Genomic DNA, 25,261 nt, shown 5'->3' with positions numbered 1-25,261 from the left:
TGAGCCACTGCACCCAGCCTATTTTATTTTCTTTTATTTAAATTTTATTTTTTATTTTAAAGGAATAAAGACGAGGTCTTGCTGTTTTGCCTAGGCTGGTCTTAAACTCCTGGCCTCAAGGATTCTTTCTGTTTTGGCTTAAAGTGCTAGGATTACAGGTGTGAGCCCTCTTATCCTGCCTGTCTGTATTATTTTATTTATTTTTATTTTTATTTTATTTTATTTTTTTGAGACGGAGTCTTGCTCTGTCGCCCGGGCTGGAGTGCAGTGGCCGGATCTCAGCTCACTGCAAGCTCCTCCTCCCGGGTTTACACCATTCTCCTGGGTCCGCCTCCCGAGCAGTTGGGACTACAGGTGCCCGCCACCTTGCCCGGCTAGTTTTTTGTATTTTTTTAGTAGAGACGGGGTTTCACCATGTTAGCCAGGATGGTCTCGATCTCCTGACCTCGTGATCCGCCCGTCTTGGCCTCCCAAAGTGCTGGGATTACAGGCTTGAGCCACCCGGCCCAGCTGTCTGTATTATTTTAAGTTGTTTCTTTCCCGAATGTTTTCTTTTCTTTTTTCTTTTTTGACGCAGTGTATCTCCCTGTCACCCAGGCTGGAGTGCAGTGGTGTGATCTCAGCTCACTGCAACCTCTGCCTTCTGGGTTCAAGAGATTCTCCCACCTCAGCCCCCCAAGTAGCTGGGACTACAGGTGCTCACTACCATGCCCTGGCTAATTTTTGTATTTTTTGGTAGAGACTGGGTTTTGCCATGTTGGTCAGGAGGCAGGTCTTGAACTCCTGACCTCAAGTGATCTGCCTGCCTCAGCCTCCCAAAGTGCTGGGATGACAAGTGTGAGCCATTGGGCCTGACCCTAAATATTTTTGATCTACTTCTGGTTGAATCCATGGATACAGAGGGATGAGTATATCTCTAAAAAGGGTAACTTCATTTGTTTTTGGAAAAATAATTCTATAGGTAGATTTTTGCAATAAAGGGCAATAATTTCAAGCTGTCATGAACATTTTAGGGGTTGAATAAAGAGCTTTGTGACCTTAAGACATTTTTCATAAGATAGTATGTTTGTATTCTTCTTACATATACATGTAAAGCCTCTTCAGTTGTCCCTGGAGAGTTCCCATAACACAGTGAAAAACACATACCGCTATTACATTTACTAGTTCCTTATTTATTGTTTTAGGTGCTGCCCATATTCTACACCAACTTTGAATTCTCCAAGTAGAAGGAAGTTCTCTTACCTTGTAGTTTCAGCAATGAGCATATTTTTTAGTTTATAATAAGTGCATATGTACACTTGCTTCTCTATATAATGGCGAGAACTGTTTTTTTTTTTGAGACGGAGTCTCGCTCTGTCCCCCAGGCTGGAGTGCAGTGGCCGGATCTCAGCTCACTGCAAGCTCCGCCTCCCGGGTTCACGCCATTCTCCTGCCTCAGCCTCCCGAGTAGCTGGGACTACAGGCGCCCGTCACCTCACCCGGCTAGTTTTTTGTATTTTTTTTAGTAGAGACGGGGTTTCACAGTGTTAGCCAGGATGGTCTCGATCTCCTGACCTCATGATCCGCCCGTCTCGGCCTCCCAAAGTGCTGGGATTACAGGCTTGAGCCACCGCGCCCGGCCTTTATAATAATGGCGAGAACTGTTATAGCTCCTGAGTGTTGCCTTTGTTTCTCTTCATGTGATGGTGAGAAACGTATAACCCATGCCAGTATTTCAGGAGAAGTCATTAATAAGACATTGGCTAGAGCAAGGTGGCTCACACCTGTAATCTCACACTTTGAGAGGCTATGGCGAGAGGACTGCTTGAGGCCAGGAGTTCAAGAGACCAGCATGGGCAATATAGTGAGACCCCCTTATCTCTACAAAAGATGAAAATATTAGCCAGACTTGGTGGCATACACCCGTAATCCCAGCTAGTTGGGAGGGTGAGACAGGAGGAAAGAGTTTGAGGCTGCAGTAAGCTATGATTGTGCCACTGTACTCCAGCCTGGACAATAGAGTAAGATCCTGTCTCAGGACACCTCCCTCCCCCGAAAAAAAACCCAAGAGCTAATAGTTTTTACATATAATATTGAAAAGAAATGAAAATGAAAAGGTGATTTGTCTGGCTGTACAGAGGCAGGATGTTTTATTAAGACATAAAAAACAGGCCGGGTGTGGTGGCTCACGCCTGTAATCCCAACACTTTGGGAAGCTGAGGTGGGTGAATCTCGAGGTCAGGAGTTTGAGACCAGCCTCGCCACCATGGTGAAACCCCGTCTCTACTAAAAATACAAAAAATTAGCTGGGCGTGGTGGCATTCGCCTGTAGTCCCAGCTGCTTAGGAAGCTGAGGCAGGAGAATCTCTTGAACCCGGGAGGCAGAGTTTACAGATAGCCGAGATTGCGCCATTGTGCTTTAGCCCGGGTGACGGTGCCAGATTCTGTCTCAAAAAAAAAACAAAAACAAAAAAAAAAAGAAAAGATGAAAAACATAAGGGTATGGAGAGAATTATTCCTTTGATGATAGTTTCTAGCCAGGTTATTATTATTTTTTATTTTTATTTTTTCCGAGAGAGAGTCTTGCTCTGTTCATCAGGCTGGAGTGCAGTGGCGCCATCTCAGCTCACTGCAACTTCTGCCTCGTAGGTTCAAGAGATCTCTTGCCTCAGCCTCCCAGGTAGTTGGGATTAAGGTGCCCACCACCACGCCCAGGTAATTTTTATATTTTTAGTAGAGATGGGATTTCACTATGTTGGCTAGGCTGGTCTCAAACTCCTGACCTCAGGTGATCCACCCGCCTCGGCCTCTGAAAGTGCTGGGATTACAGGGGTTAGCCACTATGCCCAGCCTCTAGTCAAGTTATTAATATGTTTTTAATATATGTAGGAGATTCTAAAACTATATTGCTTTGAGGTAACTGGCCTTATGAGGAGCTAATCTTTAAATGATTACTTTTAACAAAACACGGAGTTCGGACCTTTTAATTAAAATGTTTAAAATGATGATTGGATAGTTAAAAACCCTGTGATACCAAAGTTAAAAGATACGAAATCAAATCGACCCTGTCAGCCATTTGCTAAAGCTACCTAGTTCTCCCTAGAAGCCAAAGAGTGTTTTAAATTTTTTCTGTTACTGTCATCTTTTAACAATGTTTTTTCTTCCTAAAAAGGAATCCAGAACACTGGCTGAAATTGCAAAAGCAGAGCTGGATGGCACTATTTTGAAGAGCAGACCTCTACGAATTCGCTTTGCTACGCATGGAGCTGCCTTAACTGTCAAGAACCTTTCTCCAGTTGTTTCCAATGAGCTGCTAGAGCAAGCATTTTCTCAGTTTGGTCCAGTAGAGAAAGCTGTTGTGGTTGTGGATGATCGCGGTAGAGCTACAGGAAAAGGTTTTGTAGAATTTGCAGCAAAACCTCCTGCACGAAAGGCTCTGGAAAGATGTGGTGATGGGGCATTCTTGCTAACAACGTAAGTTTTAAATATCTTGTCCTCCTTCTATCCAGTTATATAGGGTCTTCTCTTTGTTCTGGAATTCTGTCTTTCCTTGCAGTTCATACTAGCATATGGTAAGTAGGTGTTGAGTAAATATTCAGTGAATACAAATAAGAAATTTTTGTGTCCTGGTAGGAGTCAAGAGTCATGTACTTTCTTCAGACTTCAGAGTTTAAATCTCAGCAGTGTTTTGTATTATGATTTCATTTAACTTACTGAACATATATATACAAAGTAAAATCTATGAAGTTAAGAGAATCCTTTCAGAAAGTGTTATCAGCTTTTTTGACATCTAATTTACATTCATAAAAAGCACCTCAGGGGTGCGGTGGCTCAAGCCCCAGACTTTCAGCGGGTAGATCACCTCAGGTCAGGAGTTCATGAGCAGCCTGGCCAACATGTCACGAAACCCCGACTCTACTAAAAATACAAAAATTAACCGGGCGTGGTGATGTGCGCCTGTAGTCCCAGCTACTGGGGAGGCTGAGGCTCGAGAATCACTTGACTCTGGGATCTGGGAGTCGGAGGTTGCAGTGAGCCGAGATGGTGCCACTGTACTCCTGCCTGGGTGACAGACTCTGTCTCAAAACAAACAAACAAACAAACAAAAAAAAACCTCATCTCTACTAAAAATACAGAAATTAATTGGGCGTGGTGACACATCCCTGTAATCCCACCTACTCAGGAGGCTGAGGCACGAGAATTGCTTGAACCTTGGAGGCAGAGGTTGCGGTGATCCCAGATCGTGCCACTGTACTCCAGCCTGGGTGACTGCGTGACCTTGTCTCAAAAAAAATAGTACCTTGGGCCAGGCTTGGTGGCTCACGCCTGTAATCCTAGCACTCTGGGAGGCCGAGGCAGGTGGATTGCCTGAGTTCAGGAGTTTGAGACCAGCCTGGGCAAATGGCAAAACCCTATCTCTATTAAAAATATGAAACATTAGCCGGGCTTGGTGGTGTATGCCTGTGATCACAGCTGCTTGGGAGGGTGAGTCACCAGAATTGGTTGAACCTGGGGGACGGAGGTTGCAGTGAGTTCAGATTGTGTCATTGCACTCCAGACTGGGCGAAAGAGCAAGCCTCTGCCTAAAAAAAACAAACACAACAACAGCATAAAAACATCTTGGGGGCTGCATGGTGGAGTGCACAGTAGTCTCAGCTATTTGCCCTGTTGTCCCAGCTATGCAGGAGGCTGAGATGGGAGGATCACTTGAGCCCAGGTGGTCAGGGTTGCAATGAGACCCTGTCTCTATTTAAAAAGAAAATTAAAAAAAAATAGTAATAAAATAATAATAAAAAAAATTCTGTTGTAGAGCTCAACGAGGTGGTTTTTTTTTGTTTGTTTGTTTGTTTTTTGGGAGATGAGTCTTACTCTGTTGCCCAGGCTGGAGTGCAGTGGCAATCTCGACTCACTGTAACCTCTCCCTCCCAGGTTCAAGCAATTCTCCTTCCTCAGCCTCCCGAGTAGCTGGGATTACAGGCGTAAGCCACTGTGTCTGACTAATTTTTATATTTTTAGTACAGACGGGGTTTCACCATGTTGGGCAGGCTGGTCTAGAACTCCTGACCTCAGGTGATCCGCCCACCTCGGCCTCCCAAAGTGCTGGGATTACATGCATGAGCCACCGTGCCTGGCCTGTATTTTTGTAGAGACTGGGTTTCACCATGTTGGCCAGGCTGGTCTGGAACTCCTGACCTTAAGTAATCCACCTGCCTGGGCCTCCCCAAGTGCTGGGATTACAGGCATGAGCCACTTCGCCTTGCTGAGCTCAATGAGTTTTAACAAACATATGTACTCACGTAACGCACTGCCAAAATAAAAATACAGAACACTTCCACTACCCCACAGAAGTTCTCTTGTGCCCTTTTACAGTTATTTTGTACTCTACCTGCCTTAGATAGCTATTTCTGTTACTATAAATATGTTTTGTGTTTTCTAATATTAAGTGAAATCATATAGTATGTATTCTTCTGTGTCTGGCTTTTCTTGCTTAGCGTAAGTTTATGAGATTTCATTCGTATCTTCGTGTGTATAGTATTTTGTTCCTTTTTATGGCTGAGTCATATTCCATGGTATGGACATAACTGTGTTTTGTCCGTGATATATGGATGGATATTTGAGTTGCTTACAACTACTGGCCATTGTGAATAAAGCTACTATGAGTATTTGTTTATAAGGCTTCTTGTAAATATTAGGCTTTCATGTGACTTAGGTAAATATTTAGGGGTAAATTCTGTATGTTTAACTTTATAAGAAACTGCCAAGCTCTTTTCTGTAGTAGTGTACCATTTTACATTCCTACCAGCAATGAGTGAGTGACTTCTGGTTACTCCACATTTTACCCACACCTGGTGTTTTTATTTTTATTTTATTTTATTATGGTTATTTTTTGAGACGGAGTTTTCGCTCTTGTTGCCCAGGCTGGAGTGCAGTGGCGCCATCTCAGCTCACTGCAACCTCCGCCTCCCGGGTTCAAGCGATTCTCCTGTCTCAGCCTCCCAAATAGCTGGGATTACAGGCATGCGCCACCATGCCTGGCTAATTTTGTATTTTTAGTAAGATGGGGTTTCTACATGTTCATCAGGGTGGTCTTGAACTCTGGACTTCAGTTCGGCCTCCCAAAGTGCTAGGATTACAGGTGTGAGCCACCGCACCCGGCCTTATTATTATTATTATTATTATTATTATTATTATTATTATTATTATTATTATTTTGAGACGGAGTCTTGCTCTGTCATCCAGGCTGGAGTGCAGTGGAGCGATCTCGGCTCACTGCAACTTTTGCCTCCCGGGTTCAGGCGATTCTCCTGCCTCAACCTCCCGAGTAGCTGGGACTATAGGCGCGTGCTACCACGCCCGGCTAATTTTTGTAATTTTTTTTTTTTTTTTTTTTTTTTGAGACGGAGTCTCGCTCTGTCGCCGAAGGTGGAGTGCAGTGGTCAGATCTCAGCGCACTGCAATCTCCGCCTCCCGGGTTTACACCATTCTCCTGCCTCAGCCTCCCAAGTAGGTGGGACTACAGGCGCCGCCACCTCGCCCGGCTAGTTTTTGTATTTTTAGTAGAGACGGGGTTTCACCGTGTTAGCCAGGATGGTCTCGATCTCCTGACCTTGTGATCCGCCCGTCTCGGCCTCCCAAAGTGCTGGGATTACAGGCTTGAGCCACCGCGCCCAGCAATTTTTGTAATTTTAGTAGAGGTAAGGTTTCACCAAGTTGGCCAGGATGGTCTCCATCTCTTGAGCTCTTGATCTGCCCATCTCGGCCTCCCAAAGTGCTGGGATTACAGGTCTGAGGCACTGTGCCTGGCCTATTTTTAATTTTTTAATGTTTTTTTAATTTTAATTTTTTTACTTTTTTTTTTTTTTTGAGATGGAGCCTCACTGTTGCGCAGGCTGGAGTGTAGTGATGTGATCTCGGCTCACTGCAACCTCTGCCTCCAGGTTCAAGCAGTTCTCTGCCTCAGCCTCCCGAGTAGCTGGGATCATAGGTGCCCGCCATCACGCCCAGCTAATTTTTGTATTTTTAGTAGAGACAGGGTTTCACTGTCTCAGTCAGGCTGGTCTTGAACTCCTGACCTCCTGATCCACCCTCTTGGCCTCCCACAGTGCTGGGATTACAGGCATGAGCCACTGTGCCCAGCCTATCTTTAATATTTTGTCAATTTGTTTTTTGAGACAGAGTCTCCATGTGTCACCCAGGCTGGAGTGCAGTGATTCCATCCTGGCTCACTATAATCTCTGCCTCCTGAGTTCAAGTGATGATTGTGCCTCAGCCTCCTGAGTAGCTGGGACTACAGGCATGCACCACTATGCCTGGCTAAGTTTTTTTTTTTTTTTTTTTTTTTTTGCAGTAGAGATTGGGTTTTGCCATGTTGGCTAGGCTGGTCAGGAACTCCTGGCCTCAAGTGATCCACCTGCTTCAATCTCCCTGAGTGCTGGGATTATAGGTGTAAGCCACTGTGCCCAGTTGCACTTGGTGCTTTTTAGACTTAAATATTCTGGTTAGTTTAGCGCAATCTCATCGTGATTTGAATTTTAGTTTCCTCATGACTAATGATGAGCATCTTTTCATGTGCTTTTTGGCCAATTATATATCTTTCCTGAAATATCTAAAATTTTTTTGTGCATTTTTCTTAGATGTCCCCCTTGTTCTTTTTTTTTTTTTTTGAGACAGAGTCTTGCTCTGTCGCCCAGACTGGAGTGCAGTGGCGGGATCTCGGCTCACTGCAAGGTCCGCCTCCCGGGTTCACGCCATTCTCCTGCCTCAGCCTCCCGAATAGCAGGGACTACAGACACCAGTCACCATGTCTGGCTAATTTTTTTTGTATTTTTAGTAGAGACGAGGTTTCACCGTGTTAGCCAGGATGGTCTTCATCTCCTGACCTTCTGATCCGCCCACCTCAGCCTCCCAAAGTGCTGGGATTACAGGCGTGAGCCACCGCACCCGGCCTCCCTTTGTTCATTTTTAATTGGGCAGATTGTCTTCTTACTGAGTTATCAAATCTAGGTATGTCTGTATTATAAATCTTCCTCCCAGTCTGCGGCTTGTTTTTAAATTTTCTTTTCTTTTTATTTATTTATTTATTTTTTGGGGACACGATCTCGCTCTGTCACTCAGGCTGAAGTGCAATGGAGTGATCTCGGCTTACTGCAGCCTTGACCTCCTGGGCTCAAATGATTCTCCTTCCTTAGCCTGCTGAGTAGCTGGTACTACAGGCATGCACCACCACGCCTGGCTAATTTTTTGATTTTTTTTTAAAAGTAGATATGAGGTCTTGCTGTGTTGCCCAGACTGGTCCCTAACTCCTGAGCTTAAACTATCCTCCTGTCTTAGCCTCCCAAAGTGCTGGAATTACAGGTGTGAGCCACTGCATCTGTGAAGTTTTTTAACTTTAACAGTGACCCTCAAAGAGCAGATGTTTTTATATTTTATGAAGTCCAAATTTTGTCAGTTTTTTTTTCTTGTATGGTTTGTTCTGTGTCCTTGTATGATCTTTGCCTAAGATTGCAAAACTTTTCTCATGTTTTCTTGAGAAATTTTATAGTTTTTACATGTATACATTTTGAGTGTAACGTAAAAATCGTTTTTATTGTGCAGGTCTCCAGTTGTTCGGCACCATTAATTGAAAAGATTTATGATTTCCCCTTTGTTACCCTGTTACCCTTGCATCTTTATTAAAAAAAACCTGGGAAAAAAATCTGTACTTTTTTTGTTCCAAAATCGTACTTGCTTAATTACCATATTTACCCTAAGCTTTGAAATCAGGTTATAATCATCCAATTTTATTTTCTCAAGAATTTTTTTAGCTGTTTAGGTTCTTTGTATTTGCTTATTGTATGGTGCTGTCAGCTCTTGGTTGGAATCATTCAGATGTTTTAGGGTTTAGAGAACTGAATTTAAAAGTTTTTGTTTCCTGGCTCCATGGAGCTTAGTTGCTGATTTGTAAGCATTTTAAAACTTATTCTTGACTATTAAGCATTGATACTAAAACTGAGATTCATGCTATATCTGCTGTTTTATAACACAATCTTGTCAGAGGCTTTGCCCTTCTTCTCTTTCCTTAGAGAATGCTCTTCAGATTGTCATAGATTTTGCTTTTCCGTTTTATTTTAATTTTTTATTTTTAATAGAGATGGGGTTTCACCATATTGGCTAGGCTGGCCTTCAACTCCTGGCTTTAGGTGATCTGCCTGCCTCAGCCTCCTAGAGTGCTGGGATTACAGACGTGAGCCACTGCTCCAGGCCTAATTTTTGTATTTTTTTTTTTTTTTTTGAGGCAGAGTCTCGCTCTGTCGCCCGGACTGGAGTGCAGTGGCCGGATCTCAGCTCACTGCAAGCTCTGCCTCCCGGGTTTATGCCATTCTCCTGCCTCAGCCTCCGGAGTAGCTGGGACTACAGGCGCCCGCCACCTCGCCCGGCTAGTTTTTGTATTTTTAGTAGAGACGGGGTTTCACCATGTTAGCCAGGATGGTCTCGATCTCCTGACCTCGTGATCCGCCCGTCTCGGCCTCCCAAAGTGCTGGGATTACAGGCTTGAGCCACCGCGCCCGGCCTGTATTTTTTTTGTAGAGGTGGATTTTGTCATTTTGGCCAAGCTGGTCTTCAACTCCTGAGCTCAAGCAATCCACCTGTCTCAGCCAGCCGCTGCCTCCCAGAGTGCTGGGATTACAAATGTGAGCCATCGTTCTTGTCCTTTTTTTTTTTCTTGAGGCAGTGTCTCAGTGTGCCTCCCAGGCTGGAGTGCAGTGGCATGATCACAGCTGATTGCAGCCTCAACCTGCTGGGCTCAAGTCATCCTTCCACCTCAGCCTCCCAAGTTGCTGGGACTATAGGCATGCACCACCACACCCAGTTAACTAACAATTTCTTATTGATAGCTCTTTTTTGGAGACAGGGTCTTACTCTCACCCAGGCTGAATGTGATCATAGGTCACTACGCCCTCGACCTCCTCAGGCTCACATGATCCTCTCACCTCAGCCTTCTGAGTAGCTGGGACCACAGGCATGTGCCCCATGCCTGGCTAATTTTTGTACTTTTTGTATTTTCGCCTCATGGCCCAGGCTGGCCTTGAACTCCTGGGCTCAAGTGATCTGCCCGTATTGGCCTCCCAAAGTGCTAGGATTACAGTCGCTCCTGGCTGGTAGGATTTATTTTGTTTGATTGATTGATTGATTGATTGATTTGAGACAGGATTTCGCTCTGTCACTCAGGCTGGAGTTCTGTGGCATGTTCTTGGCTCACTGCAACCTCTGCCTCCTGGGTTCAAGCGATTCATTCAGGTGGCCTCAGCCACCTGAATAGCTGGGACTACAGATGTTCACCGCGCCTGGCTAATATTTGTATTTTTAGTAGGGACTGGATTTCACTATGTTGACCAGGCTAGTCTCGAACTCCTGACCTCAAGTGATTTACCTGCGTCGGCTTCCCAAAGTCCTCGGATTACAGGCGTGAGGCACCGCGCCCAGCTTTTTAAAACTCTTTCCTGCACACTTTTCCTGTGCAGAAGAGTACAAAAATAATTTTGTACTTTTCCTATTTTATATTTATATTTGAAAGGGATTACTTTTCCTAACATTTTATTTGCTTTATCATATCTTTCCATTAAATGAGATTACTTTTAGACAAAAAAAAAATTCTTTAAGGAAAACATTATAATATTTCCATTGCCTGTTGAAAGTAATGAGTTATCTAGAAAAACCTGCTAGTAAGTATAAATTGCTACTTAACTTTTGCTGAAAGCAACATTAACCCTTGATATACGGTCAGTGCTAATTGGATCCAATTTTAGTTTTTTGCTTTCTTTTTTTGTAAAGATTGGTATTTCCTTATTTGTTATTTGTAGTTATTTGTAAAGATTGATACTTCCTTATTTCTTAGAGGTCTTGAAAGGAACAAAAAGAAAAGTTAAAAAAAATTAAAACAAGCTGAGTTGTTGTAGTAGGCACCTGTAGTCCCAGCTACTCTGAAGGCTGAGGTTTGCTTGAGTCCAGGAGTTTGAGACTAGCTTGAGCAATGTAGTGAGAGTCGTCTCTCAAAAAAAAAAAAAAGAAAAAAAAATTAGATCCCTTTTCTTAAAATTACCACATGGGTCTGTTATGTCATTTTGTAAATTTAAGATACCATTGTTAGATCTTAGTGATTTTATTTTTTCTCCATCATAAAATATTTTATTAATATTGTCATCCTGTTAATTATTATTATTATTTTTGAGATGAGGTCTTGTTCTGTCGCCCAGGGTGGAGTGCAGTGGCATGATCTTGGCTCACTGCAACCTCTACTTTCTGGGTTCAAGTGATTCCTGTGCTTCAACCTCCTGAGTAGCTGGGATTACAGGTGCGCAACACCACACCCAGCTAAGTTTTGGAATTTTACTAGAGACGAGGTTTCACCATGTTTGCCATGGCTGCATCCTGGTAATTATTTTATCATTACTATTCAACTATTCTCAACCATGCATATAAATATACAACTGAGATAAAATGAAAAACCATCACAAAATGGTACATGTCTACAAGGATGATTCCGTGCAGAAATAAACTGTCATCATTACACATTCTTCATTTTAAAAATTACGTGTAGCTTGGGCACCATGGCAAAACCCTGTCTCTACAAAAAAAATACAAAAATTAGCCAGGCATGGTGGTGCACACTTGTAGTCCCAGGTGCTTGGGAGGCTGAGGTGGGAGGATCACTTGAGCCTGGGAGGTCGAGGCTGCAATGAACGGTGATCATGCCACTGCATGGCAGCCTGGACAGCAGAATGAGACCCTGTCTCAAAAAAAAAAAAAAAAAAGAAATTATATACGCGAAATATTGCGTTATCTTTTAAGTCACTTTTTTTTTTTTTTTTAAGGCAAGTTCTGCTGTCACCCAGGTTGGAGTGCAGTGGCACGATCATAGTTCACTGTAACCTGGAATTCCTGGCCTCAAATGATCCTCCCACTTCAGTCTGCCAGAGTGCTGGGATTACAGGCACAAGCCACCTTGCCCGGCCCTTAGGTCGCCATGTTTTTAGTACTGTATATTCTACCTTGTTTCCACAGTTTTAAGGAAAGATCAGCCACAATGAGGAAAGATCAGTCACAAATATGTAATTCATATTATATATCGTTACAGAAAATATGAAAACCCCAGATGTATACCAGTTGGTATGGTTAAAAAAATTATTGTGGATGCATGCAGTGCGTAAAATGGTGCCATTTTATATTGAGTACATTGGATATCTGAAAAAAAGCATATATAGGTGATTCACTTTATGTAACGTTATGCATATATCCAACAGAAAGGCAAGTCTTAAGTGGTTTTCACAAAAATGTGATCAGAGCTGCTCTCCACGTTAGGATTTCAGGGGCCTTCTTTCTTCTACAAAACTTACTATTTAAGTTTTTCCACAATGAAACATTTTTCAAGTGTTTTTGTAAATAAATTAACACTTTAAATTTTGGTATTTTCAGGCCTGAAAGAACACTGAAATACTTTTTCCCCTCTTACCACCTGAAAAAAACCTTCAGGTTTTTTTTTTTTCCAAGACAGGGTTTCAGTCTGCTGTGCAGGCTGAAGCTCAGTGGTGTGATCTCTGCTCACTGCAACTTCCACCTCCTGGATTCAAGCAATTCTCGTTCCTCAGTCTCCTGAGCAGCTGGGACCACAGCTGCCGCCCGCCACCACGCCCAGCCAATTTTTTGTATTTCTTAGTAGAGAGGGGGTTTTACCATGTTGGCCAGGCTGGTCTTAAACTCCTGACCTCAGGTGTACTCTCGCCTTGGCCTCCCAAGGTGTTGCGATTACGGGCATGAGCCACCACGCCCAGCCAACTTCACTTTCATTTAATGAACTCTTTACCAAGAACTGTGCTAAGTGCCCTACCTTTCTTCTTTCGTTATCATAACAACCCTGTGATGCACTGCTATCCCATTTCACCGATGAGAAAACTTCGGCTAGCGCAGGTGAACCTCCTAGCCAAAGGATATGCAGCTCATAACCTGCTCTAAACCCCAGGGCCTCAGTACCGAAGCCTTTCTCTCTCAGTCCTTCACATTTATAACCAAACTAATGATTGACTTGGTAAAATGGGGAGAAAAACAAAAATCCAAGCAGTAACTTCAGATTTAACATTATGGTTGAAGACTTTGATTTGTTTATTTTCCGTCTGTTTTCTACTTTTTATTTTTTTGAGACAGTCTCCCTCTGTCACCCAGGCTGAAGTACAGTGGCACGATCTCAGCTCACCGCCACCTCTGCCTCCTGGGTTCAAGCAGTTCTCCTGCCTTGGCCTCCTGAGTAGCTGGGATTACAGGTGTGCGCCACCAAGCCCAGCTAATTATTTTTGTATTTTTTTTTTTTTTTTTTTTTTTTTGTTGAGACGGAGTCTTGCTCTGTTGCCCGGGCTGGAGTGCAGTGGCCGGATCTCAGCTCACTGCAAGCTCCGCCTCCCGGGTTCCCGCCATTCTCCTGCCTCAGCCTCCTGAGTAGCTGGGACTACAGGCGCCCGCCACCTCGCCCGGCTAGTTTTTTTTTGTATTTTTAGTAGAGACGGGGTTTCACCGTGTTAGCCAGGATGGTCTCGATCTCCTGACCTCGTGATCCACCCGTCTCGGCCTCCCAAAGTGCTGGGATTACAGGCTTGAGCCACCGCGCCCGGCTATTTTTGTATTTTTTAGTGGAGACGGGGTTTCACCATGTTAGTCAGGCTGGTCTCGAACTCCTGACCTTGTGATCCACCTGCCTGGGCAGATGTAGTCGCTCATGGCTGTAATCCCAGCACTTTGGGAGGCTGAAGCGAGAGGATATCTTGAGTCCAGGAGGTTGAGGCTGCAGTGAGCTGTGATTGTGCCACTGCACTCCAGCCTGGACAACAGAGTGAGACACTGTCTCAAGAAAAAAGAATAAATTTAGTTATTATACCTATGGCAAACAGAATTTGAGTTTTTTTTTTTTTTGGAAATAGTTTTGCCCTTGTTGCCCAGGCTGGAGTGCAATGGCACAGTCTCGGCTCACTACAGCCTCCGCCTCCTGGGTTCAAGGGATTCTCCTGCCTCAGCCTCCCAAGTAGCTGGGACTACAGGCATGTGCCACCACACCCAGCTAATTTTTCGTGTTCAGTAGAGACGGAATTTCACATGTTGGTCAGGCTGGTCTCAAACTCCTGAGAGATCCACCTGCCTTGGCCTCCCAAAGTGCTGGAATTAACAGCCGTGAGCCACTGTGCCCGGCCTTAGGTTGAGTTTTACAAACTTTGGTTATACCTAAAGATGAAAGTGAAATAAACAAGATGAATCAGAAAGTGGGCAAAGGGAGCTTCTATAGGGAGTGGTGTATGTGCAATGAAACCATAGATGTTAACATTTTAGTATGTGTTCTAATAAACAAAAATAAGATACAGTCCCTTAAGTAATTCCCTTGTACACAATACATACCCATGTTTTTTGGTCTTTTTGTGTTGTGTAATTGATGAATGTGGTTGTGATTGATCTTTGCTTACTGGTTTATGTGTCTCTCTAGAAGTGGAATTGTAGGAGCAAGATGATATATATAGAGAGAGAGTGGTAGAGGGAGACTTTATAAATTTGTTTGTATCGATTAAGTTCCCTCTTAGAAATCTGTACTTCTTCTCTCCCATACTGTGTAAGAGTTGTCTAGTGGCCCAAACTTACACGTGAAAAGTTTACAATTTGTTAAAATCTCTAACGTATTTGAGAGTACAGAGATGTCAAGAGTTTTCTCTCTTACTACTGATTACGGTTTCCCTTGGCTTCATACGCTTTTGTCATTTCTGATTCATCTGCTTAGTTCATTTTTCCCTCTTAATTCTCTGTTTCTAAAGTTTGTTTGAAGGGGGATGGTCTTGTGTTACTGGAGGGGTTTGCTTGTTTCTTTGTTGGCCAGTACTCAAGTGTACCTCTTACTTGGTTGTGTTACTGTTCTTTGTTTGTGGCCCTGCCATAGCTTCCAGCGGATGAATGGTCCATAAAATGCATCATTTTCATTTTGGCCCTGGGCCTTTTTGGGTACTTTTAGAAGTACCATGTCTTAAGTCTCTTTACCTTTGGGTTCCTATTCAGTTTATGTGAGGTTTCTATCATCTCATTTCACCACTTCATGATATTCCATACCTGCTTTAACTGTTACCTTAAAATGTCTTCACTAACTCAGTAATAATTTTGAAAAGTTATTTTGTATCTTTTCTTACATTTAGGATCTAAAGTCTGTGTTAATCTCTGGTATAATTGTAAGAGAAACTTTTGGAGTGCAAAAACCCCCTTCATTTCTCTAGCTTAGTTTTTTCTCTCTGAAGCATCACTGTTTTGAAGGTAGTATAGATTTTAATGCTCCTTGCATGGTGAAGAGCCGATCTCAAAGGAAATTTTAATGTCAGTGTGCTGTCCATTCTACTTACTCCTCCTCCCCTCCACGAACTCTCCTTTTCTCCTGTTTTACTCAAGAAAACAGTAAAGAAGGAGGGCCTCTAGTCATATCTTTCATCACCCACTCTTGTTGTCACTTCCTTCTCCCAACTTTTCTCCTTCAGTGTCTGGTGTCTTCTGCCTTCCCTCTTTCCCTTTTGTCTGGCTAACGTCTTTTATTTTTATTTTAATTTAGAGATGGCGTCTTGCCTTACTGCCCAGGCTAGAGTTTAGTGGCTCTATCATAGCTCACTGCAGCCTCAAATTCCTGGGCTCAAGTGATCCTCCCACCTCAGCCTCCTGAGTAGTGTATGCCGCCTGGCTAATTTTAAAATATCTTGTAGAGTCAGGGTCTCGTCATCTTTCCTAGGCGGGTCTCAAACTTCTGGGCTCCAGCCATCTCCCCCGCCTCTGCTTCCCAAAGCACTAGAATTACAGATGTGAGCCACTTCACTGACATGTTTTAGATCTGATTTTCAGCTTTAACATTATTTTTTTTGAGACAGTGTCTCGCTCTGCCGCCCAGGCTGGAGTACAGTGGCATGATCGCCACTCACTGCAGCCTCTGCCTCCTGAGTTCAAGCGATTCTCATACCTCAGCCTCCTGAGTAGTTGGGACTACAGGCGTGTGCCACCACGCCTGGCTAAATTTTGTAGTTTTAGTAGAGATGGGATTTCACCATGTTGGCCCCGCTGGTCTCAAACTCTTAACCTCAGGTGGTCCGCCTGCCTTGGCCTTCCAAAGTGGTGGGATTACAGGTGTGAGCCACTGTGCCTCCTGGCCAACATTTTTAAGAACTTTCTGAACAATACTGATAGATACAGGGAAGCCAGGTGGTGGGCACAGGTGGGTGGGTTGAGGTGGTGGGACATATTGATGATAAAGATATATACTTAGAAAATGTATCATTTGTACTCGGAAAAATCAGTCAATAGCTGAAACAGTGGCTATGATGATAACCACACATATAAAACGTGAGTTAGGTACAAACTCGTTTTCATCATACTTTCTAAATGTTAACTATAGCTGTTATGCTAGTTCATGATTGTTGCTTTATTTACTCATCTTTTTGTGGCTTTTGACATTCATCTCTCTCTGACTCAGTAAATGTTTATTGACTGAATTTTTTTTTTTTCCTCGAAGTGGAGTCTTGCTCTGTTGCCCAGGCTGGAGTGCAGTGATGCAATCTCCACTCACTTCAACCTCTGCCTCCCGGGTTCAAGCAAATCTCCTGCCTCAGCCTCTTGAGTAGCTGGCACACACCACAATGCCCAGCTAATTTTTTGTATTTTCAGTAGAGACGGAGTTTCACCTGAATGTTGGCCTGGATGGTCTTGAACTCCTGACCTCAAGTGATCTGCCCACCTTGGCCTCCCAAAGTACTGGGATTACAGGTGTGAGCCGCTGCTTCGGCTATTGACTGATTTTTATGAGTACAAATGATACTTCTGAGACATTTTTCTCAAGTGAGACATTTTCTAAGTATATATCTTTATTATTATAAAACATTTATTTTAAGAAGGTATTAATTCTTGGCACTGTGTTAATTTTTATGAATGCTTTTATACCTATCCAGGACCCCTCGTCCAGTCATTGTGGAACCCATGGAGCAGTTTGATGATGAAGATGGCTTGCCAGAGAAGCTGATGCAGAAAACTCAACAATATCATAAGTAAGATTTTATTAATAGTTAATTTGTATATATACTATTAAGGGTATTCATTACATTTGTTTCCAAATATTGTTGGATTATGAGGTGTTCTGTTTATTTATATAATCTGGGTAATAGAGTGGTCTAGTCTACATGGAATGCTAGTTTTCTTTTTTTTTTTTGAGATACTATCTTGCTCTGTTGCCCAGGCTGGAGTGCAGTGGTGTGATCTTGGCTCCCTGTAATCTCTACGTCCCACATTCAAGTGATTCTTGTGCCTCAGACTCCCGAGTAGCTGGGATTACAGGCATGCACCACCATACCTAGCTAATAGTGTTCTTTTCTCATATGGGTAAAACATACTAATTTTTAAAGAAATGTCTACTTTTATAACTGGGGTAGGTGGGTACTAGGACACTGTCAATAATAGTTATGCCAGAAAAACAATGAAATCTAGATAACATGAAAATCCTTTTTTTTTTTTTTTTTTTTTTGAGATGGAGTCTTACTCTTGTCACATAGGCTGGAGTGCAGTGGCATGAACTCGGCTCACTGCAACCTCCACCTCCCGGGTTCAAGCGATTATCCTTCCTCAGCCTTCCGAGTACCTGGGATTACAGGCGTGTGCCACCATGCCCGACTAATTTTTTCGTGTTTTCAGTAGAGATGGGGTTTCAGCATGTTGGTCAGGCTGGTCTCGAACTCCTGATCTTAAGTGATCTACCCGCTTCGGCCTCCCAAAGTGCTAGGATTACAGGCGTGAGCCACCACACCCAGCTGAAAATACTTCTTAAGTTTTATTTTATGCTTCAAGTCTATTGTAGGTTAAAAGGAGACTTTTGGTGTACCAGGATGGAGCAGGATATTCCTAGTTAAATAACCTGGCACAGCGGAAAAAGTTTTAGAGGTTGCAAAAAATAGCTCATTTTCAAAATGTTGTATGTTTATTCTTTTGCCCTTTTCACTTAGAATAATACAAGTATATTTACATTAACTGCCTATATGAGTGCATTCTTTTTAAGTTTATAAAGCTTTATTAAACATTTCAAATAGCTGTGCAACGAACACACCAAATAGAAGTTGTAGAATAGCAGTCCAAATGTTTCACAAGTATGGCTTCACAGTCCCATTCCCTAGATGGACTGTCTCCAATTCTGTTCTCTGCCTGTCCCACCTCCCTTTCCCCTCCAATTACTTTTGTAGAGCATATTATGTTTTTAAAAATCAGTCACTTATTTATTTATTTTTGCAGGGGAGGAATGAAGGGTTTTATTGAAAATGAAAGTACACTCTGCAGTGTGGGCCTGAGCATAGGGGCTCGAAGGCCCTGTTACAGAGTTTTTGTGAGTTTAAATACCCTCTGCTTGGGGTATGCCCTATGTAAATGAAGAGGATGAAGTAAAGTTACAAAGTCATTTACTTGGTGTATGCCCTATGGAGAGGATATTTCCTGTTATAGCTGAAATGTGAATTGGCCTTCTGTTCCCTGCTTCCAGATTCTATTTTCTTGCCTCATCTCCGCACTTAGAGATGTGATCCTCATAAATCTTTATGGGAGGCAGAGGAACCGATGGTCTTTTTTTCTGTAACTGCTTCATGCTGACTTGGGTTGTAGTCTCTACCTATGGGGGATTACGGAACTCTCGCCCTGCTCCATCTAGAGGAGGCAGGGTAGTTTCTCAATGGCTAGGGGTGGTGTCTTCGCCTGGAACTGGCTGGAACCTTTGTTGCATGATCATCTGAAGCTTGATGGTCTCTCAAGGGTTCCAGTGGGTACACATTCCAAAAGTGTGGAGGGACCCTTTTCATTTGTGAGATCATGAACCCAAAGTTCAAGGTCCCAAAGTTTTGTTGTAGTGTGGATGACAAGGACAGTCTTTCTTTCTTTTGAGATGGGAGTCTCACTCTGTTGCTCAGGCTGGAGTGCAGTGGCGTGATCTCAGCTCACTGCAGCCTCTGCCTCCCAGGTTCAAGTGATTCTCCTGCCTCAGCATTCCAAGTAACTGGGAGTATAGGTGTGTGCCACCACGCCCGGCTAGTTTTTTTGTATTTTTAGTAGAGATGGAGTTTTACCATGTTAGCCAGGATGGGCTCAATCTCCTGACCTCGTGATCCGCCTTCCTTGGCCTCCCAAAGTGCTGGGATTATAGGCGTGAGCCATCATGCCCGGTGACTGTCTTTCTTTGATGTTTCCAGAAGATTCAAACCATAAAACACTTTCTTAGGGCTGGGCGTGGTGGCTCATACGTGTAATCCTAGCACTTTGGGAGGCCAAGGCGGGTGGATCACAAGGTCAGGAGTTTGAGACCAGCTTGACCAACATGGTGAACACTGTCTCTACTAAAATTACAAAAGTTAGTCGGGCATGGTGGCATGCACCTGTAATCCCAGCTACTCAGGAGGCTGAGGCAGGAGAATTGCTTGAACCAGGAGGCGGAGGTTGTGGTGAGCCAAGATCGTGCCACCACACTCCAGCCTGGATGACAGTGAGACTCCGTCTCAAAAAAATAAAAGATTTCTTTACCCTTTTGCCAGCATGCTAGGCTTCTGGGTTCTGTCTCCCTGAGCGGTTGTAGTGAACCTGCTTGACTTCCTCCTGGCTGGCTCACCAAAATATGTTAACAGTGGAGAGTGTCCAAGTTCTTGGCATCTTGAACAAAGAATTGGACAAAATGCACAAACAAAGCAAGGAAGAAATGAGGGGTTTTATTGAAAATGAAAGTAGCACTCCACAGTCTGGGAACAGGCCTAAGCATAGGGACTCAAAGGCCTACATATTTATTTTTTGAGAGTGTCACTTTGTTACCCAGGCTGGAGGGCAGTGGTGCAGTCTCAGCTCACTTCAACCTCCACCTCCCAAGTTCAAGCGATTCTTGTCCCTCATCCTCCTGAGTAGCTGGGATTACAGGCCTGCGCCACCACACCCAGCTAATTTTTGTATTTTTAGTAGAGATGGGGTTTCACTATGTTGGCCAGGCTGGACTCGGAACTGCTGACCTCAGGTGATCCACCTGTCTTGGCCTCCCAAGGTGCTGGAATTACAGGTGTAAGCCACTGCGCCCGGCCCACTTATTTATTACATAAATAAAACTTGGAGTGCCTTTGTGTTAGCCACTGTTCTAGGTGTTGACAGTGTAAGTCAAGCAGGTAGTTGGATTTATACGTAGGATTTAGAGCAACCGTCCTGCCTGGATTTATGAACATGATATTTTAAAGTCAAAAGACCAAACCTTGAACCTTGGAGTTCTCTAGTGTGTAGAGATTTGGAAGATCAGAACAAATCCATAACGACTGAGAAGGGAGCATTCATTCATTGGAATGGGGGAAGAGCCGTCAGACTGTGTCCTGGAAGCAAGGGAGGAGAGTATTTCAGGGAGGAAGCATTAGCATTAGCATTGATTATAATTCATATCTATTCTTTTTTTTTTGGAGACAGAGTTTCACTCTTGTTGCCCAGGCTGGAGTGCAATGGCACAATCTCGGCTCACCGCAACCTCTGCCTCCCAGGTTCAAGCAATTCTCCTGCCTCAGCCTCCCTAGTAGCTGGGATTATAGGCATGTGCCACCATGCCCAGCTAATTTTGTATTTTTAGTAGAGACGGGGTTTCTCCATGTTGGTCAGGCTGATCTCGAACTACCGACCTCAGGTGATCCACCCGCCTTGGCCTCCCAAAGTGCTGAGATTACAGGTGTGAGCCACCGTGCCCGGCCTTTTTTGTTTATTTTTTTTTTTTTTGAGATGGAGTTTCGTTCTTGTTGCCCAGGCGAGAGTGCAGTGGCGCGATCTTGGCTCACTGCAACCTCCGCCTCCCAGGTTCAAGTGATTCTCCTTCCTCAGCCTCTCAAGTAGCTGAGACTGTAGGCACACGCCACCATGCTCAACTAATTTTTATACTTTTAGTAGAGACATAGTTTCACTGTGTTGGCCAGGTTGGTCTTGAACTCCTGACCTTGTGATCCGCCCGCGTCGGCCTCCCATAGTGCTGGGATTACAGGTGAGAGCCACCACACCCAGCCTAATTAATATCTATTCTTATATCCTTTACAATGCGATTTCTCTCTCTTTTTTTTTTTTTGAGACAGGGTCTGGCCCTGTTGCCCAGACTGCAGTGTAATGGTGTGATCATGGCTCACTGCAGCCTCTACCTCCTGGTCGCAAGTGATCCTTCTACCTCAGTACCCACCAAGTAGCTGGGACTACAGATGTGGGCCACCATGCCCATCTAATTTTTTAATTTTTTTGTAAAGACAGAGTTTTGTCATGTTGCTCAGGGTGGTCTCGAACTCCTGGGCTCAAGTGATCTGCCCGCATTGACCTCTCAAACTGTTGGATTTACAGGTGTGAAGCACTGCACCTGGCCACAATGCCATTTTTTAATGGGTTCCTGTGATTTCCTCTTCACTTAACTTTTTCCTTGTTATCGGTCACCATTGCAAATTTGAAATAAAGCGTACATTTGGATTTGGGAGTTAGAGAACTAGCAGTACAGGTTGTTACAAGAATAGACTTTATAGACAATATTTGTTTATATAGTTAATGATCTCAGCAAACCTTAATAAGAGCTAGTTATGGCTGGGCATGGTGGCTCACGCCTGTAATCCCAGCACTTTGGGAGGCTGAGGTGGGTGGATCACCTGAGGTCAGGAGTTCGAGACTAACCTGGCCAACGTGGTGAAACCCTGTCTCTACTAAAAATACAAAAATTAGTCCGATGCGGTGGCATGCACCTGTAATCCCAGCTATTTGGGAGGCTGAGGCAGGAGAATCGCTTGAATCCGGGAGGTGGAGCCGAGATTGCGCCACTGCACTCCAGCCTGGGTGACTGGAGTGAGACTTTCTCAAAAAAAAAAAAAAAAAAAAAAAAAAGCTAGTTCTGTTCCCACATTTTTTTACTAAATATTATTCACAGAAGAAAATGCTCACAGGGCCTGGCGCAGTGCCTCATGCCTGTAATCCCTGCACTTTGGGAGGCCAAAGCAGGTGGATCACCTGAGATCTGGAGTTGGAGTCCAGCCTGGCCAATATGGTGAAACCCCGTCTCTACTAAAAACAAAAAATTAGATGAGTGTGGTGGCAGGAGCTTGTAATCCCAGCTATTTGGGAGGCTGAGGCAGGAAAATCGCTTGAACTCGGGAGGCAGAGGTTGCAGTGTGCTGAGATCGTGCCATTGCATTCCAGCCTGGGCGACATGTTTCAAAAAAAAAAAAAAAAGAGAGAGAGAAAAAGAATGCTCACAAAGCATAAGAGCCAAGATTCAGGCCGGGCGCGGTGGCTCAAGCCTGTAATCTCAGCACTTTGGGAGGCCGAGACGGGCAGATCATGAGGTCAGGAGATCGAGACCATTCTGGCTAACACGGTGAAACCCCGTCTCTACTAAAAAAATACAAAAAACTAGCCGGGCGAGGTGGTGGGCGCCTGTAGTCCCAGCTACTCAGGAGGCTGAGGCAGGAGAATGGCGTGAACCCAGGAGGCGGAGCTTGCAGTGAGCTGAGATCTGGCCACTGCACTCCAGCCCAGGCGACAGAACAAGACTCCGTCTTAAAAAAAAAAAAAAAAAAGAGCCAAGATTCAAATTCACTTGTAACATCAAAAAAGCATGTTATTTCAGTGTTTTTTTCCTGTGAGATAAAATAAATAATTTAAAAATATAGTCAATCTTTGACTTAGGAACTGCTGACCAATAAACAATTCTTTTAGAAAAATTAGTGGTGGGTAGATCCTCCCACTCTTTCCCACTTTACAGTCGGTGCTTTAAAAAGAAAAAAATCAAGCCGGGCGCGGTGGCTCAAGCCTGTAATCCCAGCACTTTGGGAGGCTGAGACAGGCGGATCACGAGGTCAGGAGATCGAGACCATCCTGGCTAACACGGTGAAACCCCGTCTCTACTAAAAATACAAAAAAAAAAACTAGCCGGGCGAGGTGGCGGCGCCTGTAGTCCCAGCTACTCCGGAGGCTGAGGCAGGAGAATGGTGTAAACCCGGGAAGTGGAGCTTGCAGTGAGCTGAGATCCGGCCACTGCACTCCAGCCTGGGTGACAGAGCAAGACTCCGTCTCAAAAAAAAAAAAAAAGAAAAAAAAGAAAAATATCCAAGTAGGTTTTTCAGATATGGAGTCCCTAGGATCATGGCTGTCTTTGATTTTTCTTCATATGCTTCTGAATATCCTTCCCTCTCTTGTTACTACATCTTTCCCTCTGTGACAGCCTTCTCCTTTCTCCCAGATTTGTCATACCCACCCCCCCACCTCCCTACCCCACAATAAAAGTTTACATTTACATTTGTAGCAAGGTATCTATGCTTTTATTCATGGAGTGGGGATTGTTTTCCCATCAGTACCTTTTTTTTTGAGACGAAGTCTCGCTCTGTTGCCCAGGCTGGAGTGCAGTGGCCGGATCTCAGCTCACTGCAAGCTCCGCCTCCTGGGTTTACGCCATTCTCCTGCCTCAGCCTCCCGAGTAGCTGGGACTATAGGCGCCGCCACCTCGCCCGGCTAGTTTTTTGTATTTTTTTAGTAGAGACGGGGTTTCACCGTGTTAGCCAGGATGGTCTCGATCTCCTGACCTCGTGATCCGCCCGTCTCGGCCTCCCAAAGTGCTGGGATTACAGGCTTGAGCCACTGCGCCCGGCAGCCCCATCAGTACTTTTTAATAGAGGCTGTTATAGGCGAGATTAGTTGAAGACTTTGCTGCAAAAATTTCTTGAAAGTTGACTGGGTGTGGTGGCTCCCATCTGTAGTCCTAGCACTTTGGGAGGCAGAAGCATTGCTTCCAGGAGTTTGAAACCAGCCTGGGCAACATAGTGGTACCTCATCTCTACAAAAAATGCAGAAATTAGCTGATCATGGTGGCACACCCCTGAAGTCCTAGGTACTCTGCAGCCTCAGGTGGGAGGATTGGTTGAGCCTGGGAGGTTGATTCGGCAGTCAGCCTTTTTTTTTTTTTTAAGATAGAGTCTTGCTCTTGTTGCCCAGGCTGGAGTGCAGTGGCACAATTTCGGCTCACTGCAACCTCTGCCTCCTGGGTTTCAAGCGATTCTCCTGCCTAAATCCTTGCAAGTAGCTGGGATTTACAGGTGCCCGCCACCATGCCCAGCTAGTTTTTGTAATTTTAGTAGAGATGGGGTTTTGCCATGTTGGCCAATCTGGTCTTGAACTCCTGGCGTTGTGATTCGCCTACCTCAGCCTCCCAAAGTGCTGGGATTACAAGCGTGAGCTACCGTTCCTGGTCTCGGCAGTGAGTCTTAATTGTGCCACTACAGCCTGTGAAACTGAGCAAGACCCTGTCTCACAAAAACCCAAAGCAACACCACCACCACCAACAATTCTTTTTTTTTTTTTTTTTTTTGAGACAGTCTCGCTCTGTCGCTGGGGCTGGAGTGCAGTGGCCAGATCTCAGCTCACTGCAAGCTCCGCCTCCCGCGTTTACACCATTCTCCTGCCTCAGCCTCCCGAGTAGCTGGGACTACAGGCGCCAGCCACCTCGCCCGGCTAGCTTTTTGTATTTTTTAGTAGAGACGGGGTTTCACCGTGTTAGCCAGGATGGTCTCGATCTCCTGACCTCGTGATCCGCCCGTCTCGGCCTCCCAAAGTGCTGGGATTACAGGCGTGAGCCACCGCGCCCGGCCAACAATTCTTAAAAGTGAAAAGAAAGTCTGGGCTCGCTGGCTCACACCTATAATCCCAGCACTTTGGGAGGCCGAGATGGGGTCAGGAGTTCAAGACCAGCCTGGCCAACATAACGTGAAACTCCGTCTCACTAAAAAAAATTCAGAAACTAAGCCAGGCATGGTGGCGGGTGCCTGTAATCCCTGCTACTTGGGAGACTGAGGCAGGAGAATCACCTGAACCTGAGAGGCAGGGGTTTCAGTGAGCCGAGATTATACCATTGCACTCCAGTGCAGGCAATACTGTGAGACTCTGTCTCAAAAAAAAAAAGTGAAAAAAATATTGGGGACCAGGTGTGGGGTCTTGCACCTGTAATTTTGGCACTTTTGGAGGCTGAGGAATGAGGATTAATTGAGGCCAGAAGTTTGAGATCAGTCATATTTTTTATATGTCTCTAAAATAAATATTTACATATACATACATGTATACATGAAAAAAATGAAGACTTTCAAATACATTCATAACCCTTTATTTTGGTAATTTGTTAATTTATTGAAGAAATATATGTTAGGCACAGCATTTATTTATTTATTTATTTATTTATTTATTTATTTATTTATTTATT

At 44.2% G+C, this 25,261-nt stretch overlaps 1 protein-coding gene across 8 annotated transcripts in view; it reads left to right on the top strand.

The window, feature by feature from the left end:
* PSPC1 (paraspeckle component 1) overlaps positions 1-25,261 on the top strand; it is a 114,549-nt gene that overhangs the window by 5,139 nt on the left and 84,149 nt on the right. For all 8 annotated transcript variants that reach the window (XR_002726055.3, XR_002726054.3, XR_002726050.3 and 5 more), the window contains exons 2-3: positions 3,152-3,453; positions 16,959-17,054. Coding sequence is in view for 1 of the 8 variants with exons in the window: in XM_023190645.3 (XP_023046413.1) it covers positions 3,152-3,453; positions 16,959-17,054 (398 nt within the window). In the remaining 7 variants the exon portion in view is untranslated. The remainder of the gene's footprint in view (positions 1-3,151; positions 3,454-16,958; positions 17,055-25,261) is intronic.

Source organism: Piliocolobus tephrosceles, chromosome X, assembly GCF_002776525.5.
Source record: "Piliocolobus tephrosceles isolate RC106 chromosome X, ASM277652v3, whole genome shotgun sequence".
NCBI classification, from domain to species: domain Eukaryota; kingdom Metazoa; phylum Chordata; class Mammalia; order Primates; family Cercopithecidae; genus Piliocolobus; species Piliocolobus tephrosceles.
This window is presented reverse-complemented; position numbering and strand designations above follow the sequence as displayed.